The sequence below is a fragment of the Zootoca vivipara genome, chromosome 6, assembly GCF_965207765.1.
Source record: "Zootoca vivipara chromosome 6, rZooViv2.hap1.1, whole genome shotgun sequence".
NCBI lineage: Eukaryota > Metazoa > Chordata > Lepidosauria > Squamata > Lacertidae > Zootoca > Zootoca vivipara.
The window spans coordinates 80,498,881-80,515,814 of NC_142589.1; the positions used below are offsets into that span (position 1 = coordinate 80,498,881).

Genomic DNA, 16,934 nt, shown 5'->3' on the forward strand with positions numbered 1-16,934 from the left:
TCTGTCCTGAATCTTCCAGCATTCATTTTCACTTTCCACGATTTCTACTACTGCAAGATAGGCACAAAACCCTTTCTCTACTGTCCTTCTCTGTTCTATGCATCAGTTTACTAACTTCTATCATGCCGCCACCTGCTCGCCTTTTCTCTAAACTAAAAAGTCCCCAATACGGCAACCTTTCCTCATAGGGGAAGCCTCTCCATCACCCTTGGCCATTTTGGCTGCCCTTTTCTAAAACCTTTTCCACCTCTACAATGCCCTTTTTGAGGGGAGGCGACCAGAACTGTACGTGGTATTCCAGCAGTCACACCATAGATTGCATAATGGCAATTGGGAAAGTCGTAGAAGAGTCCTTAAAATCAGGGATTAGATTACAACTGTGTACATTACTGGCAAAAAATGCAGGCTAGGTCATTTTCTCAGTTTGGATTGAAGCTGGTTGGGGGTGAAATCAAAATGCAGTATTTCGTAAGAAACATGATAGATATGGATTGTGGCTAATATGTGCACAGTGTTTCCCAAACCACCGATGAGAGCACACTGCATGCAGAGCAAACAGACTTGGTCTCAGATGGAGTTTCAGAACTGAGGCAAGTGCTTTTTGAGGTAAGTGCCTAGACCAGGGGTTCCCAACAAAATTTTCTCGAGGACCCCTCATCGAGCCGGTATTGTGACAAGGACCCCCATTAATTCCTAATCCTAAAATTAAAAAGTGAGCGCGCACCAGGGAGGAGGGAGGGGAATGGAGAAGACAGGGTATCTGCGCAGTAGCGCACAAATGGAGCAGATGCACGCAAAGCATCTTGGGGAGGTGAGCGTTAGTAGAATGCGCGCGCTGCCTCTTTGCAAAACAGTAGTGTTTGTAAAGCGCCACCTAACGGCATACAGCAGAACTACTGCCTCTATCTAATTCTAGTTTTGCGCTAGACTCTGCTCATGCAGGAAGCGGCCAAAACAAAAAATCTGTTATCATACGAAATATATTTAATATATTTTTAAATATATTTTTTATTCTAATAGCATCTTGCGGACCCCTCTAGCATAGCTCGCGGACCCCTGGGGGTCCTCGGACCAACTGTTGGGAACCACTGGCCTAGACTTTGAAATTCCCTTCCTAGAGAAGCCAGGCTGGCTCCCTCCTTGCTGCCAAGATCTTATTCCAACAGGCTTTTGGGGAATGACTGCTTGTAATGAGGAGAATGGTGCCATGTTGATGTCTCTATAAAATGTTTTAATTCTATTAATGTTCAATTGTTTTCTTACTGACTGGCTCTCCCCTTTAGGCTTTTAGCTGTTCTTATTTTTTATCTGTAAGCCATCGTGAGTATAAATAAATATATACTAACAATAATAAATGCGGGGTGGAAGGAAAAAGCATTTGGGTTGCAGCATTTTGCTCTTTCTTGCCTTTTTGAAATACCTTCAGTTATTTCAAAAGCTTTGTTAAAAATAAAAGTGTCTTGGCAACTTGCTGCTCCTCTCTGAAGCAGGGGGCTCCCTATGGAGGGAAAGAGGCAGGCAAGAGAGGGCCTCCTTCAGACCTATGAATTACATTTACTTTATTTATTTATTTATTTATTTATTTATTATACTGCACTTCATCTGAAGATCAGAGGGCGGTTCACAACATTAAAATACAGAATAAGAGCACGAAATACATAAAATAAAAGCAGAAGCAGACCAAGAAGCCCCCACCCTCCCACAACACATTTAGGAGGACATTGAATGTTGGTCCGCCCAAGGCCTGGCTTCGCATTTTGAGCATTTGTAAGGTCTCTCTTCAATGTGCATTCTTTTACGATTAAAAAGATTGAAAGGATTTTTTTAAAAAAAAGATTGAAAGGAGAAGCAGAACCCTTGTCGCAGGCCAAGCATTCTTATGTCCTCACCACTTCATGGGTTCTCTGGTGTGCAATAAGCTGTGTGCTGAACTGGAAGCCCTGCTCACATTCCGAGCATTTAAAAGTCCTTTTGTTAGTGTGAACAAGTTGATGTCTAACAAGGTTTGATTGAGAACTATACCCTCTACCACAGTCTGAGCACTTGTGCAACTTCTCTCCTGTGTGGCTTCTCTGTTGTGCAGTAAGCTGTGTGCTAAGCTGGAAGCTCTGTTCACATTTGTAAGGCCTCCCTTCAGCGTGGATTTTTCGATGTTTAACAAGGCCCGACAGAGAAGTATACCTCCTATCACAGTCTGAGCACTTGTGTGGCCTCTCCCTTGTGTGGCTTTTCCAATGCACTTTAAGGCTGTTTCTGTAATAGAAGCTCTGCCCGCATTCTGAACATTTAAAAGGCTTCTCTTTAGTGTGGATTCTCCGATGCACACTAAGGTTGGAATGAGAAGTATACCTCTTGCCACAGTCTGAGCACCTGTACGGCCTCTCCCCTGTGTGGGTTCTCTGGTGTGCCTGAAGGCTGGTGCTGTAATTGAAGCTCTGCCCACATTCTGAGCATTTATACGGCCTTTCTCCAGTGTGGGTTCTTTCATGTTCGATAAGCTTTGCCTTGTAACAGAACCCTTTCCCGCACACTTGGCACACGTACGGTCTCTCCGCGGTGTGGGTCACCTGGTGTACGGTAAGGCTTGACTTGCGCATGAAGCTTTTTTCACACCGCTCACATTTATAAGGGGTCTCCCCCGTGTGAATTCTCCGGTGGTCCGTAAGGGCAGAATTGCGCTTGAAGCTTTTCCCACACAGCTCGCACTTATAGGGGGCCTCTCCTGTGTGCACTCTCTGGTGCTCCGTAAGGTTTGACTTGGATTTGAAGCTTTTCTCACACAGGCTGCACCGAAAGGGTCTCTCTCCCGTCTTCTGGGTTCTGTGCGCAATGTTCCCATTCGCCTCTCTGGGCTCATGTCCCGCTGGCAGCATCGCACAAGGTCCTCCTTCGTGCATATGATCACCTGCCAAACTTCTGGCCTCCCCGTTGCCGTTTTCCTTCTGCGGCTGCCTCTCTTCGACCGAACACAGAGCCTGGCCTGCCTCTTCATCCTCCTCCTCCTTTACTACCACCTGGAGGGAGCGCAGGACTTCTTCGAACTGCCCCGGTTCTCCTCTCCAGGCAGGATCCGAGGGGTCCGGGGAGCTGCTTCCTCCCAGAGAGAGAACATTTGCGTAGTTCTCCAGCGTGACCTCCTTGTATAGAGCCCTCTGCCACGGGCCCAGGAGGTCCCACTCGCCCGGGCTGAAGCGCACGGCCACCTCCTCGAAGGACACCCGGAGCGAGGAGCGGGACAAGGCAGGCGCTCCGGGAAGCGAAGGCTCCGGCATCGCTTCCTCGGGCGCCATGGCTCAGGGCGAGGAGTCCCGAAAGACCTCTTCCCCCCTCCGCTTCACCCTGAGGGACGCTTCCGGCGGAAGCCCAACGCGGACTGCCATAGAGGACGGGGGATAGAGTGACTTCCGGCTCCTAATTGGGTCTATGGCGGGGCCCCAAGTTAAAACCGGAAGTGGGTGTAAATTAGTATTTCCTGAGTCAGTTGACTGTGAGGGAAATAAATGTTTGAGAGCTTTTTTATACGTATGTATATTTAACATTCTGGAGGTGGAGTCGCCACAGAGACAGGAAATGCCTTGACTAGCGGCTTCTTAACCATAGAGTTGGGAGAGAAGGAAGAGGCGTGCCCATGGCTAGAGCGTCCGGAAGAAGAAACATCCGGGTTCCTCTCGGGAAACGATAGCCGCCGGAAAGAGCGGCCTCGGCGTCGCCTCACGCGTTGCCCGCCCCGCGCCCCTTTCCACTACTGTATTCGGATTAAATGCATTGGCGGCTAAAGAAGACTCGGTGGCCGCTCTGCGCTTCGCTTGGCGTCGGTGTCTATCGTCCGGGAGCCAGAGAGGCCCACATGCGGAGAACGAGCCAGCTGCCAGCCGCGGGAGCTGATGCGCATGATCAGGTGAGCCCTCGCCGTCCAATCAAAAGGCAGAATTTATGATGGACGGCGCGAAGGGGAAGGGACGGGCGTTTCCCCGTTACCATAGTGATTCTGACAAGACCCAAGTTTGGAGGTTGTGACCCCTCCCCATTTCCCAATAATAAGCAACACATAAATTTTAATTGACAAAAGAGCAGAATGGAAGGTCCCTGCCTGCAAAGAGCTCACAGTTGTGGGCATTTGAAAGAGGGAGGCTGGGGAGGGAGCGCCCCCCTCCCAAATATTCTGATTTTAATGCTTTTTTATCCTTTTCCTGTCGAGGGTTTCCCATAATGGGCATCTGGTCGGCCACTTTGAGAGAAGGAGGCTGGACTAATATGGGTCAATTCATTGGCCTGATCCAGCAGCCAGGCTCTTCCTACGCTCTTATACCCTGGCCTCAGTCACGGTTATAGTTTAGTCCATCTCTATCCTGCCTTTCTTGCACCACAGAACTCGAGAGACTTTATGGTTTTTTCCCAGGCAGTGTCTCCTCCAACCACTCCAAATCACACCCAGACCTGTTTAGCTGGAGCAAAAGGGCAGCTGCCCTCATACCCTAAGAGGAACATTGCTCCCATTTAATGGGTGAGAAAGCCGAGGGCCTTGTAACAGTAGTGAACGTCCTGATTAAACAAACAGTGCCTGCTCCAGCAGGTCGTGTGGCATGCACAGCCAAAAGCATTTCAGCAATTTTCACTCAAGACAAAAACACATTTGCCTGGAATGCAGAAAGCATTTAGTTGTCATAAACATAAACTTGTTTTCATTGACCTTCTGCAATTGCATATATAAACTATTGATTTATGTTAATTCCTAGCCTGCCCCCCATGCCTAGGTCTGCTTCTCACATAAAATGACTCCCCCCCCCAAGTAATTCCTTCCTTGCAGAGGGTTGGGCTAGATGACCCTGTTGGTCCCTTACAACTCTGTGATTCTGTGCTTGAGAAATGGATGTGTGGCTGGTGGGTAAGGTATTCCTCCTGGATTCTGGCAGCTGGTAATCATAGTGAAATAAGAGGAGAATCTTTCAGAGCTGTGCTGTGCCAGCTTTTAGCCTTCTGCTCTTGTAAAACACATGTGCCGCCATAGGGCTACAAACTGGCACCCCACAGCAGCAGGTAGAGACTGAGAGAGACTTTCAGGTGTACCTTCTTGACTCTTGCCAGGAACTGGAGACATGGAGCCCCCAGCATCTGAGAAAGCATTGGAAGGGAGGAAGAAGTTCACTGTGAAGATGGACGATGAAGACATAGCTCCGGTACGACAGGAGGTTTTGGGTGAGGTTGTGAAGATCCCTCTTGGAGGACTATTCCCCTCCCCCCCCCCAAATAAAATCTTACGGGACATCAGTCTGACCCCTGTAGTTCATGCACTGTAGTTCCAGATTGGATTGCTGCAATGCGCTCTGGGTGAGAATGCTGCAGCATGGATCAGTTTACCTGCGAGATCGCCTTACCCTACAAGTGCCCACTCGACAGCTTTGATTGGTGGAACTGGCCCTGTTACATGTGCAACATAATACCCATTCCACATTTGTAAGAACAAAATTTTTAGTGTGGAGGCATCTACACTTGGGAACTCCCTGCCTATGGATATCCGGCAAATGCCTTCACTGAACACTAAAAGCATTTTTGTTCAGACAAGCCTACCCAGAGATGCAAAATGAGCATGCAGAATGTTGGTGCATGTTTTAATCTCTTTTGGGTTTATTGCTGATTTTTATAATGATACAATAAGTTGTTTTTACTGATAATTTTATGGTATTATTCCCATTGTCAACCACTATGAGCTTTGTTTGTTTTTATGAAATAATCAGTAAATAATCTTCACCCGTATGCTCATACTGAAAACCCAACACATGCACAGAGCTCCCTCCCTCACAGAAGCCACCGTCTCTCCTCTCCAACAGAGCCAAAATCAATTCCTCAGTCACCCAACATTCTCTCCCCACCCCCTCTATTTCCAGGTGAAACTTCTTTTCAAACCCTCTTCTGCAGCCACAGCCTCGCCAGCCTCCGAGGCCCCAGTTGTGCCAGGGGGCGCATCGTACGCAGACTATGTTGTTGGACAAGTGGCGGCCTCTTCAACTCCTCAGGTGAAGCAAGGAGCACCTGTTGCCACAGCCTCTGCTCTCCCAAGAGTGCCCCCTCCACATTCCGAAAACAAGAGCCTCCCTGTCGTGCAAAGTGCAACGGAAGACAGAGCACTCCCCTTGAACCTAGTGCCAAAACCAGGAACCAAACACAACAGCATCATCGTCAGCCCCCGTCAGGTGAGAGAGGGGAGTGGGCAAGCAGGCAAGGGACTCCTCCTCCCCTTCTCTCAGCCCCTGCCCCTTTGGACAATTCTGCTGGCGTTACGTGGCACCCAGATTGGTAGGTCAAGCTGTGGTTGATTTCAAACAGAGCCCAGGGCAGTTCCGAAATCTCAAGTGAATCATAGAATTGTAAGGGACACCAAGGGCTATCTACTCCAACCCCGTGCAATGCCGGAATCAGAGCTAATGTGTGGAACCGACTGCGCTTACTGCATAAATTTCCATGGCTTTGCATGAATTCCAATCCAGACCTGTTGTTGTTGTTGTTGTTTAGTCGTTTAGTCATGTCTGACTCTTCGTGACCCCATGGACCAGAGCACGCCAGGCACTCCTGCCTTCCACTGCCTCCCGCAGTTTGGTCAGACTCATGTTGGTACCTTCGAGAACACTGTCCAACCATCTCGTCCTCTGTCGTCCCCTTCTCCTTGTGCCCTCCATCTTTCCCAACATCAGGGTCTTTTCCAGGGAGTCTTCTCTTCTCATGAGCATGTGAAGTATTGGAGCCAATCCCTACCTCCTGAACTCAAATCCAGAAACTCTGTCCATTGGACAGCACTGCTTAGTTTCGCAGAGGGAAAAGCCCCAGACCCCACCTTGCTTGTAAACCATTCTTCCTCAATCTGGCAGCCTTTGAGGGGGCAAGGAGAAAGCACTTTGCAGATGTTCAGAGACTACCTTCTCTGTATGAGCAGGCCAGGCATTCACAACTGCTTCCAGGGCTGAGCCCCAGTTTAAATCTGAAAGTGTCACATGCTCACAGCTGTCAAGAAAACCATTCCAGGTGTCCATGCAAAAGGGCATTGGCAGAATTTGGCAGGAGGAAGCAAGATCTCATGCCTCTCCTTTACAGCCCCTTCCTCCTGTGTCTGCCTTCCCACTTTCCTCTCTCACTTACCCCACATCCTAGTTGCTTCTACACTCTCGGACTGCATCTGAAACCCTGGCACCCATTGACTCCCAACTTTACTCCCTTCTTTCCTCAGAGGGGGAACCCTATCCTGAAGTTCATCCGCAATGTGCCCTGGGAGTTTGGCGAGATTGTCCCGGATTATGTGCTGGGCCAAAGCACCTGCGCCCTTTTCCTGAGGTGAGAATTGGCAGACACAAGCATCTGAGCACACCCCAAGTGCTCAGGCAGCTGCCTCTAGGGCCTCCCAAGTCCAAAGCTTGCAGGTTTCCTGGTCTCCTATGGAGAGGACACAACCCTTCCCACTGCTAGCCCCTGAGCGAGGCTTCTTTTCTAATCCAAACTGATCCACAAGATCACCTTACCCCATATACTCAAACGCTTCAGTGAGCGGAAATATCACTGTTACAGGTGCTGCATAATACTTCTTCCACATTTGTAAGAACTTGATATTTTTGGTGTGACAGCACTCACACTATGGAACTTCCTGCCTATTGACATGAGGCTAGATCCTTCACTGTGCTCTTCTAAAATAATTCTTGTTTTGACAAGCAGATGTTTAGAAATCTGGTGCGAGTTTTAATCTGGGGAATCGCAAAAGCTGTAGCGGGTGTATTATTTATTTTACTGGGACAATGATTGGTTGGCATTGCAGAAAGCAAAGCATGGTTTCGGTATCGTTTGGAAGCAGAATTTGTGAGCTTGCCAACAGCATGTTAACGAAATACTTTGGTTGTTGTTTTGTTGTTTTTAACTACTTACTTGTGTTTTTACTTTGTTTTATTCTGTGAACTGCCCTGAGATCTTGTGAGGAAGGGCAGTACATAAATTTGATAATTAATGTGTTTTTAGACTATCACTTTAACATTTTCAAAGTCTTAAATCATTGTTGCTTTTTGCTATCGAGAATGTTACTGCTTTATATTTTTGCAAACCGCGTCAAGGACTTTTAAAAAATCAAGCAGTGTATAAATGTGATGAAACAAACAGAAATAAATAAAATCGCTTTCTTACTGGCAGAAGCTGCCCTGACCATATTGTGGTTGGCTGCTTCCCCTCTGAGAAGCTGGAATAGTCGTGAACATTCCATGACGTCATTGCACCACTCAGTTGTTTCAGCGGGTGGTGAGGTTTGCAACTAGGTGGGCAAGGACCGGTTTAAGCCTTCGACACAGGCAAATCCTTTCCAAAGGTTCGAGGGATGCGGGGATCGGAAGAGATCAGGGGTTACCATGGCAGTGAGGCAGCACTAAAGCACCTTCAAATCAAGTGTTGAACCATTGAGCTTCTTTGCTGGGAAAGGGGCCTCTCCAGCAATGTAACATTTCACCTGTGCCTCGAGATTGGGCAAAGACCATTTAAAGGGCCTGGCAGCCTCCCCCACAGAGTTGGTGCACCCCTTTTGACAAAATAAAACTTGCTCTGAATGGTTTCTTTTCTCCCTCTCTCTCTCTCTGCCACCTGCAGTCTCCGGTACCACAACCTGAACCCCGGCTACATCCACGAACGCTTGCGCCAGCTCGGAAGGTCATACATGCTGCAGGTGCTGCTGCTTCAGGTTGATGTGGTGAGAAACCTTGAACCACCTCACCTCCTCCGACTCCAGCCCTCTCCTTCCCTCCGGCTCGGTCTGCCAGCTCCACAAAATCCGCCAACCCCTATTCTCAGTCCCTGGAGCACAGCAGCCACTTCTTTGTGTCTTCTCTTTTAGTTTAGAGAAAAGGCAAGCAAGGTGTGTCAGGATAGCTTATAAAATTACGCATGGCACGGAGAAAGCAGGTAAGAGAGACGTTTTTCTCTCCTAATGCTAGAACTTGTGGCCATGCAGCAAAGCCGAATGTTGGAAGATTTGGGACAGACCAAAATAAGTCCTTCACGCAGCAGTGTTAAACTGTGGAACTCACCCCTGCAGGAGGAAGTGAAGGCCAACAACCTGGATAGTTTTAAGAGGGTTGGACAAACTCATGGAAGATAAGGTTATCAATCATGGCTCAACTCTGGCTCCACAGCTGGAGGCAGCAATGCTTCAGGCTACCTGTTGCTGGAAACCGCAATGAAGGGAGAGGGATCTTGTGCTCAGGTTCTGCATGTGGGTTTCCCTTTGGAGTATATGGTTGGCCACTGTGAGAACAGGATGCTGAACTAGATTAGCCATTGGCCTTATCCAGCAGCCAGGTATTTATGTCCTTATGGCTCCTCCAGGCCCAGAGGCAGTCTTATCTAGTTTCCTAGGTTCGTTGGGGTATTTAGCCACTGGGAGAAGAGGATGCTGGACTAGATGAGCCTCCTTTGGCCTGATCCAGCAGGCACTTCTTGTGTTCTTTCCCTCTCCGTGACGTCGGAGGTATCCCGAGACACCAATTGTGAATGGTTCCCTTCATGTTCCACCTGAAAAGGGGATGCTGGGCTGGGTGGGTCTTTGCTTTGATGCAGCAGCCAGATTCCCTCCCTTCCACACAGACACCCCTCATTCCCTGCCCCCTCCAGACCTGTGTGGCTCATCTTCCCAACTTGCTTCCTTGTTCCCTTTAGAAAGACCCACACCAGGCACTGAAGGAGCTGGCCAAGATCTGCATCCTCGCTGACTGCACCCTCATCCTGGCCTGGAGGTGAGGACCAAAGACTGGGGAAGGGAGGGGCGCGTCTGCCGAGACTCGAAGCAACAGCATAGAGGAAGTTCCCAGTTTCTCAATCACTGGCCTGAATGCAGTCTAGCTCTGGCCAAGGTAGTTTGGAAGGGGCAGGGATTCAGCAGCAGGGCAAGCACTTGGTGTGCAGAAGATCCTGGATGCAAATCCAGGTTAAAAAGCCAGATTTCTAGCAGCAGGACCTGGAATTGGCTCTGCCCCAGAAAATGGCAGGTGTCCGCATTCCTTCAGGGGCTGGTCTGTGTGCTTAGCGAGGTTCCTCTCGATCCAGCCCTCAGCCTCCCTCTTCCCATCACAAAGCCTTTTCTGCTGCTAGAGTCCATGGCAGAGGGTGGATTCCTGTGTGTCAGGAGGCAGGCTGTCCATCCCGCCCCTGGGGGTATTGCAGTTGCATTGCTCCAAAGATCTAGGGAATGAGACGCTCCCTTTTGGAAAGCATTTCCCAGCCCCCAAGATCTTGCGAGACGACACCTGCCTCCCCTCCCCTGTCGAGGTGGTGACACACATTGCACCACGCACAGAATCCCCAGCTTGTCAACTACTCGATGAACCTAAGTTTCCAGTCCTCATTGTCAAAAGATTAGATTTTTTTTCCCCCAGGAGAAAAAAAAAAGCAACCATGAAATGGGCTGGCCAGCTTTGCTCACGAAACAGGGGGTGCTTGTGTTCTGAGGTGGGTCTGCAGAGCCCTTTGGCTTCTCTTTCCCCTCTCCAGCCCAGAGGAAGCAGGACGCTACTTGGAAACCTACAAAGCCTACGAGCAGAAGCCGGCCGACTTGCTGAAGGAGAAAGTGGACCAGGACTACCTGTCGAGAGTAAGAAACTCCTTCCCACCAGCCTCAGCCTTATTAGCTAGGGAGCCCCAGGCCTAGATCAGGCTCATCTACCCCAGTGGCTAATTGCCCCCTTTTTATTCCCTCACACACAGAGAGCCCACTTCAACTCCGCCACTTGGGTTACAGGTTGTCAGCATCTGTTTCCTCTCATGCCTGTCATCCAAATCACCCCAGATGGAAATGGGAAGAAGGCGGCACTGTTCTATAGGTTAATCTTCTATTTTTAAGGAGATAGTGGCCATAAGTCCTTGACCGCTACATGTATGACAGATCACCCTTTGCCCTGCTGTTCTTTGCCATCTCTAAAACCAAGCATCTCTCTCACACGCTTTTCCTGAAAGCACCTGAAATGCTACTTACATTCCTTCCTCTCTGAAGTTTGCAAAATGAATAGAAACACCCAACCATAAGCTTGGCAGGTCAGGTGCTGCAGAGCTTTTTTATAGAATCAGAGTTGGCAGGGACCTCGAGGGCCATCTACCGCAACCCCTTGCAACGCAGGAATCTCTTGCCCAACATGGGGCTTGAACCCACGACCCTGAGATTAAGAGCCTCCTGCTCTACTGACTGAGTTATCCCATGCTCGGCCTGTCTTCCTTCCCTCACTGCAGGTGACAGACTGCCTGACCAGCGTGAAATCGGTGAACAAGACAGACACCCTGAGTCTGCTCTCCACCTTTGGAGTGAGTCACTTACCTTGGCATGGGAGGGGGGAAGTTTTCAAGAGAAGCAGCCTATGCCCTTTGACCCAAAAGCCCTTCCCTTTAATCCCAGAAATGAGATATTCTGGGTGGACAGGACTGCTTCAGTGCTAAAAAAATAGGCTCAGGGCACCGCCTATTTGGAAACACTCCATGTGGCCCTCCTACAGAATGGCTGGGGAACCTTAGGCCTGGGCACTAAATGTGGCCCTCTAAGCCTCTTCTGCCTGGCCTTCAGATCTCTCCCCAGCCCCTACTGCCCATCAGCCCTGCCTCAATCCCTCCTTGAGCATTTCTGCCAGGCTGGAATGCTGCAATGCTTCTTTGGACGGGCAGAGAGGGGTGTGGGCGTCTGTAGCAGCTAGCTTACTGTACAAAGGTAGTATTTGCATCCACAGCTCCACCTGCCTTGGCCTCTGGTCCCTCCTGGGGAACATGGCCCCTAGATTTGAAAAGGGTTCCCCAGCCCTGCTGCAGAACACTTTGTGAACTCTTAAGCCCTGTTCTTCCTTCTTAGACCTGCTTTTTTAACTGGGTCCATCTCTTGCCTTGTAGTCGCTGCATAGCATCATCCAAGCTTCCAAGGAGGATCTGTCCCTGTGCCCAGGGATCGGGCCCCAAAAGGTACAGCTGTCCAATGCACAAATAGTTTGATTGTCGTCGGCTTGTGGGAGGTCGAGGCCTGCCACATTGTCGTAGTCAGGTACTTTGCAAGGAAAAAGGTAAAGGACCCCTGGACGGTTAAGTCCAGTCAAAGGCGACTACGGGGTTGCGGCACTCATCTCGCTTTCAGGCCAAGGGAGCCGGTGTTTGTCCACAGACAGCTTTCCAGGTCATGTGGCCAGCAGGACTAAACCGCTTCTGGCTCAACAGAACACTGTGATGGAAACCGAGCGCACAGAAACGCAGGTGGCGCTGTGGTCTAAACCACCGAGCCTCTTGGGCTTGCTGATTGCAAGGTTGGCGGTTCAAATCTGCATAACGGTTGTGAGCTCCCGTTACTCTGTCCCAGCTTCTGCCAACCTAGCAGTTCAAAAGCACACCAGTGCAAGTAGATAAATAGGTACCGCTGCAGCGGGAAGGTAAACGGTGTTTCCGTGCACTCTGGTTTCTGTCATGGTGTTCCGTTGCGCCAGAAGTGGTTTAGTCATGCTGGCTCTCTCGGCCTGAAAGCAAGATGAGCGCCGCAACCCCATAGTCACCTTTGACTGAACTTAACTGTCCAGGGGTCCCTTACCTTTTTTACCTTTACTTTGCAAGGTCTCCCAGGAACTACTTTTGAGGCCTCAATCTTCTCGCCCTCAGGACCGAAAGTGCAAAACGGCTGTATTTGCAGCCTAGGCAGCATTTCCCGTGGGCGATGCAGCTGCAGTATAGCCACGAGGACCCTTGTGGGCCCTATCACAAAAGTAACTTTTAAGATTGGAAGGGAGTCTGGGATTTCATTGCGGGAAACTAAGTATGCAATGACTGGGAGGCTGCTGCTGGTAAGAGGCATCTCAGGGCGCAAGCACCTAAGCTGGGGGCCTTATCCTGAAAAGTAAACACCCCATTCTTCAACGATTCTCAACACAGAGCTGATTTAAATAGGAGCAGAAGTTGCCCGACACCACAATAGACAGTCTAACTGGCAGCAAGCTCTCCAGGGTTTCAGACATCCGTACTGTTGACTGAGCGTAGGACTCTCTGCCACTGATCTGCAATGGCCCCTCCCCAAAGGCTTCGGGGTCTCATAGGGCTGAGACTGCTTTGGGAAAGAGGGTGACCGAAAGAGCCTCCTTTTCCATTCCCAGGTCCCTGCAGAGCAGCACCAATGGAAATCCCCACAACCACCTATCCCACCTACACACAATGAACATTTGTCTTCCAAATTTTCACTGGCACCCCTTTTCTTCCAGGCCAGAAGGCTCTTTGACGTCCTGCACCAGCCGTTCCTCAAAGCTTCCAAGTGAGCAGGGGCCTCTGTGATGAGAAGACCAGGAGCACGTAGTCTGCAAGTCTGTTGGCTGACATCCCCCCACCCCTCAAACCTTCCAGCTCAAAAACTCAGTTGTTTGCAGAGCCTTGAGGAAGCCCGGCAGAGCAGCACAACCTCCTGGAAGGAGACAAAACCTTTTATTTTTCTACCAGCCAACAATATTTCTCTTCTTCCCCACCCACTTTGCAATAAAACAACACTGTGTGGCAAAAAAAACAACCCCATGATTCTCCCTTATTCTTCTTGGGCAGAGGGAACAGCTTTGCTGAAAAAGTTTGGTTCCTGCTTCACAACTCCTAGGTTCTTCTCTAATCCAGAGGCAGAAAATGAATAAGGTTCTGAGCACCAGGGATCCCTTCACATCTCCATCTCCTGCAGCAACCGGACAAGCTGCGTAAAGAGTTCGCGTAGGTGGGGGGGGGGGCATTGTGCTCAAGACAAGGCAGGAGTTTTTGTCCCCTCCCTCTGCAAGGTGTCCCAGACCTGAGCTGGGAAGCAGCTTTTCATTCCTGCTCGCTCGTTGGCTAGTGCTTGACCGGCTTGTCCTTCTATGACGCTTCCTCCTCCCCCTTGTGCTTCTTTTTCTTCTTCTTGTGATGCTTCTGGCTGAGCTCCTCCGCTCTGAGCTCAGAGGATTCCCCCTGCCACTGCTCCCCTCCTCCTTCTCCGGGTGTCCCAGAGGGGACTTCCAACTCACCCCAACCCCCCAGCTCCTGCTTCACAGAGCTGGGCTCCAGCGACTCCGTCCCCCGTTCCTCCTTGGCTTTCTCCCTCTTCTTCTTTTTCTTCTTGAGGAGGCCCAGCTCAGGCTCCTCTTTGACTTGTGCCAGGCAGGCCTGGGGGCTGGCCCCCAGGCTGTTCGGCTCCCTCCCCGGCTCGGTCTTGAGGCAGGCAGGGCCCACCAAGGCAGTCGGCACTGCAGCTGCCTCCTCTTCATGTTTCCGTTTCTTCTTATGCTTATGTGGAGCCCTCCCCCCCACCTCAGGGCTGCCGTTACCCCCTATGTGGGACCTGGGCTCAGCCTCGGAGGGTGCCACCATCATCTCTCCCTCCTCCTCTTTCCTCTTCTCCTTCTTCCTCTTCTTGCTCCTGCGCCCCTCCTCCCCAGCCCCTTCCTCAGGGGCTATCTCCACTCGAGCCACCAGCCCTTCGGAAATTGCCTCCACATCTCCACTCGCCCAGGACTCCTCTTGCTTCACCAGGGGGTGCTCCTGGGGGTCCCCCACCCTCTCGAGGGTCCGTTTCTTTTTTCTCTTTTTCCGGGGGGGCTCCTCGGCAACTTCCTGCAGGGGAGAGGGCCGCTTCGGACAGCCCCCAAAAGGCAGGAAGCGCTGCTTGAGTCCTTCGGGGATCTGGGGGGCCGGTCTGGCTGCGACGGGGAAGAGGGCCTGGTTGGCACCGGGGTCCCCATACCTCTCGCAAAAAGTCAGGGAGCTGCTGAAAGGGGGTGCGCAGGTGAGGAGGTCCAGGTGGCCTGATGGGACGAGCAGCCGGGCACTGCTGCCCCGTTCCCCTGGAGTCGCTTGGACATGGTAGACCTTCTGGGTCCCATCAGACTGCGGTGCCTTCAGAATCTGGAAGCCCACGAGGGGCACGGTGTGGCCTTCGAGGCTGGGGGGCAGGAATCAAGGAACATGTCGAGAGAGTTAGCCATGGAAGAGGACACAGATGCATTTCCACACACAAGCAGATGCAACAAAGCTTTTAAAAGGTATTACTTTACAGGATGTTGGTTGTACAGGCGAATGCTGTATTTGCAAAACCTGGGAACAACCAGACCTGACCCTGCACACTCCCTGTATAAGCAGTGAAAAAAGCGATTGGAGGGTACTGCTGGTTTTGACCTACAAAGCTCTACACAGCTCAGGACCCCAATGCCTCAAGCACTGCCTCTCCCCATGTGAACCAGCCCGGACCCCGCAATCATCATCCAAGGCCCTTCTTCGTTTTCCCACAGGTCCACAGGATGGCAACACGAGAACCGGGCCTCTTCAGTGGTGGCTCCTCACAGAATGCTCCCCTGGCACCATCACTCCATATCTTCTGGCACCAGGCAAAAACATTCCTTTTTAACCAGGCCTTTGACTTAAAATTGTTGTCTTTTAGATTTTTTTAAAGGTTAGTTTTAACATACGTATGTGGTTGTTCTTTGCTCGAAAATATTGCAAGTCGCTTTCGAGTGGTCAAAAAAGGTGACTAATAAACTGAATTAACAACAACAACAACAACACCCCCACCTTAAGGCAGCTTTCTCCAACCTGGTGCCCAGGACTACAACCCCCCTCAGCTGAAAGCAGTGTGGCCCTGTGATGCTGAGGCTGATGGGAGTTGTAGTCCAACACGTCTGCACGGCACCGGGTTGGGGAAAGGTGACCCGAGGCTTCCCGAGCTTGCTCACGCTCACGTGCACACAAACATGCCTACCTCTCAGGGCTGAAGTTAGCGGGGGCTCTGATCAGCACCAGCTGCTTCGAGGGGCTCCGGAGCGACTCGGGGCTGAGGGGCGGCCCAGGGGCAAACGGGCTGGCGGCGAACTCCTCCGGGCACTCAAAACGCAACGGTCCTGGAGGGGTGGAGATTGAAGAGGTCAGTAAATAGCCCCCAGTATCAGGGAGACCTTGCAGGCCCTTTGGCATCAGGACTACAGGCCCCTTCTGCTCCACGCCCTCCGCAGGTACACTGCCCTTGCACATGGAGGCTCCACTCCGCTTCCACCCTCCCTGCAGCTGCCTCGCCCCCTTCTCAGCCTCCCCATCTTAGGCTCCTTCTGGGAAACGGGGGCCGAAGAACCTTCTCGCTCACCCTCCGGGGCTCCGCTCTGGTCAACGCCGCCGCTACCCCGCACCTCCATGGTTGCAGCGCCCACGTGGAGCTCCTGGAAGCCGCAGCCGCTTCCGGGCTCTCACCGGAGGGGGGCGCGCTTGGTACGCTCCACGCGCTCAGGCACTCTCGGCCGGGTGACGTCAGCGGCGTCCCCCGGACAGAGCACAATGGTACCTTCCCGGCCCTTAAAGTGGAAACGAGTTCGCCTTTTTCCCTTTATTTTTTGTCCGCCGACATTAATGTTGTTTTTCTATAGAGAGCTGCCGTTGTTCCAAATAGGGGTAGGCAGCAGTGGGATTTACCCGAGGGGCAGCAGGGGGGCAGCACAAGGGATGGGGAGGGACGGTCAGTGCATCTGGCTGCTAACCAGAAGTTTGCTGTTTACAGGTAGGTAGCCCTGTTGGTCTGCCGTAGTCGAAACAAAATAGAAAAATTCCTTCCAGTAGCACCTTAGAGACCAACTAAGTTTGTCATTGGTATGAGCTTTCGTGTGCATGCACACTTCTTCAGTTTGCTGGTTCGAGCCCACCCAGAGGTGGCTGTTGTTATGTATTGGAGTTTTCCCTCAGGTCCTTGGCAGGAGGGAATTTTAGGAGGGAACTTTGAATTATGTTTGATACATTGTTTGAGCCAGCCTCTATAAAAGCAGGCTGGTTCAGCAGTGCAGTTCTGTTCCAGCTTTCAAAAAGCAAGCTTCTTGAAGAAATCACTGTGTCGACTGCGATGTCTACGTACAACTTAACACTGGCGACGAGGATGGGATTGATTGCAGTGGGTTGAGCTAGATGACCCCGAGGGATCCCTT

The 16,934-nt window shown here is 51.0% G+C and overlaps 3 protein-coding genes across 4 annotated transcripts; 1 reads left to right on the forward strand and 2 right to left on the reverse strand.

Moving 5' to 3' along the window:
• Nucleotides 1–1,558: 1,558 nt before the first annotated feature.
• Nucleotides 1,559–3,674, reverse strand: LOC118086268 (uncharacterized). The gene has a single exon (XM_035117690.3). The coding sequence runs from the start codon at nucleotides 3,288–3,290 to the stop codon at nucleotides 1,878–1,880; it is 1,413 nt and encodes a 470-aa protein (XP_034973581.1). The 5' UTR covers nucleotides 3,291–3,674; the 3' UTR covers nucleotides 1,559–1,877.
• On the forward strand, nucleotides 3,660–13,522 carry ERCC1 (ERCC excision repair 1, endonuclease non-catalytic subunit). Of its 2 annotated transcripts, XM_035117718.3 has the most exons (10): nucleotides 3,660–3,898; nucleotides 5,086–5,177; nucleotides 5,886–6,191; nucleotides 7,220–7,323; nucleotides 8,611–8,710; nucleotides 9,676–9,752; nucleotides 10,507–10,606; nucleotides 11,239–11,310; nucleotides 11,884–11,952; nucleotides 13,227–13,522. In XM_035117718.3, exons 2-10 carry the CDS (start codon nucleotides 5,097–5,099, stop codon nucleotides 13,278–13,280), a joined length of 963 nt encoding a protein of 320 aa, XP_034973609.1. In that variant the 5' UTR covers nucleotides 3,660–3,898; nucleotides 5,086–5,096; the 3' UTR covers nucleotides 13,281–13,522. The 2 variants fall into 2 exon arrangements, with proteins under 2 accessions (XP_034973609.1, XP_088528921.1); XM_088672795.1 differs by lacking the exon at nucleotides 5,086–5,177.
• POLR1G (RNA polymerase I subunit G) lies at nucleotides 13,427–16,223 on the reverse strand. The gene is made up of 3 exons (XM_035117704.3): nucleotides 16,109–16,223; nucleotides 15,731–15,869; nucleotides 13,427–14,917 (listed from the first exon to the last, which is right to left on the reverse strand). Exons 1-3 carry the CDS (start codon nucleotides 16,155–16,157, stop codon nucleotides 13,855–13,857), a joined length of 1,251 nt encoding a protein of 416 aa, XP_034973595.1. The 5' UTR covers nucleotides 16,158–16,223; the 3' UTR covers nucleotides 13,427–13,854.
• Nucleotides 16,224–16,934: the final 711 nt, after the last annotated feature.

Excerpts from the sequence above, each read along its gene's own strand:
- POLR1G (XM_035117704.3), bottom strand. The coding sequence starts at position 16,157 with ATGGAGGTGCGGGGTAGCGGCGGCGTTGACCAGAGCGGAGCCCCGGAG. Across the intron at positions 15,870-16,108 it reads CCAGAGCGGAGCCCCGGAGG|GACCGTTGCGTTTTGAGTGC; the intron begins GTGAGCGAGAAG and ends CCACCCCTCCAG. Across the intron at positions 14,918-15,730 it reads GCTAACTTCAGCCCTGAGAG|CCTCGAAGGCCACACCGTGC; the intron begins GTAGGCATGTTT and ends CCTGCCCCCCAG.
- ERCC1 (XM_088672795.1), top strand. The coding sequence starts at position 3,761 with ATGCATTGGCGGCTAAAGAAGACTCGGTGGCCGCTCTGCGCTTCGCTT. Across the intron at positions 8,711-9,675 it reads TGCTGCTTCAGGTTGATGTG|AAAGACCCACACCAGGCACT; the intron begins GTGAGAAACCTT and ends TGTTCCCTTTAG. Across the intron at positions 10,607-11,238 it reads ACCAGGACTACCTGTCGAGA|GTGACAGACTGCCTGACCAG; the intron begins GTAAGAAACTCC and ends CCCTCACTGCAG.
- LOC118086268 (XM_035117690.3), bottom strand. The coding sequence starts at position 3,290 with ATGGCGCCCGAGGAAGCGATGCCGGAGCCTTCGCTTCCCGGAGCGCCT.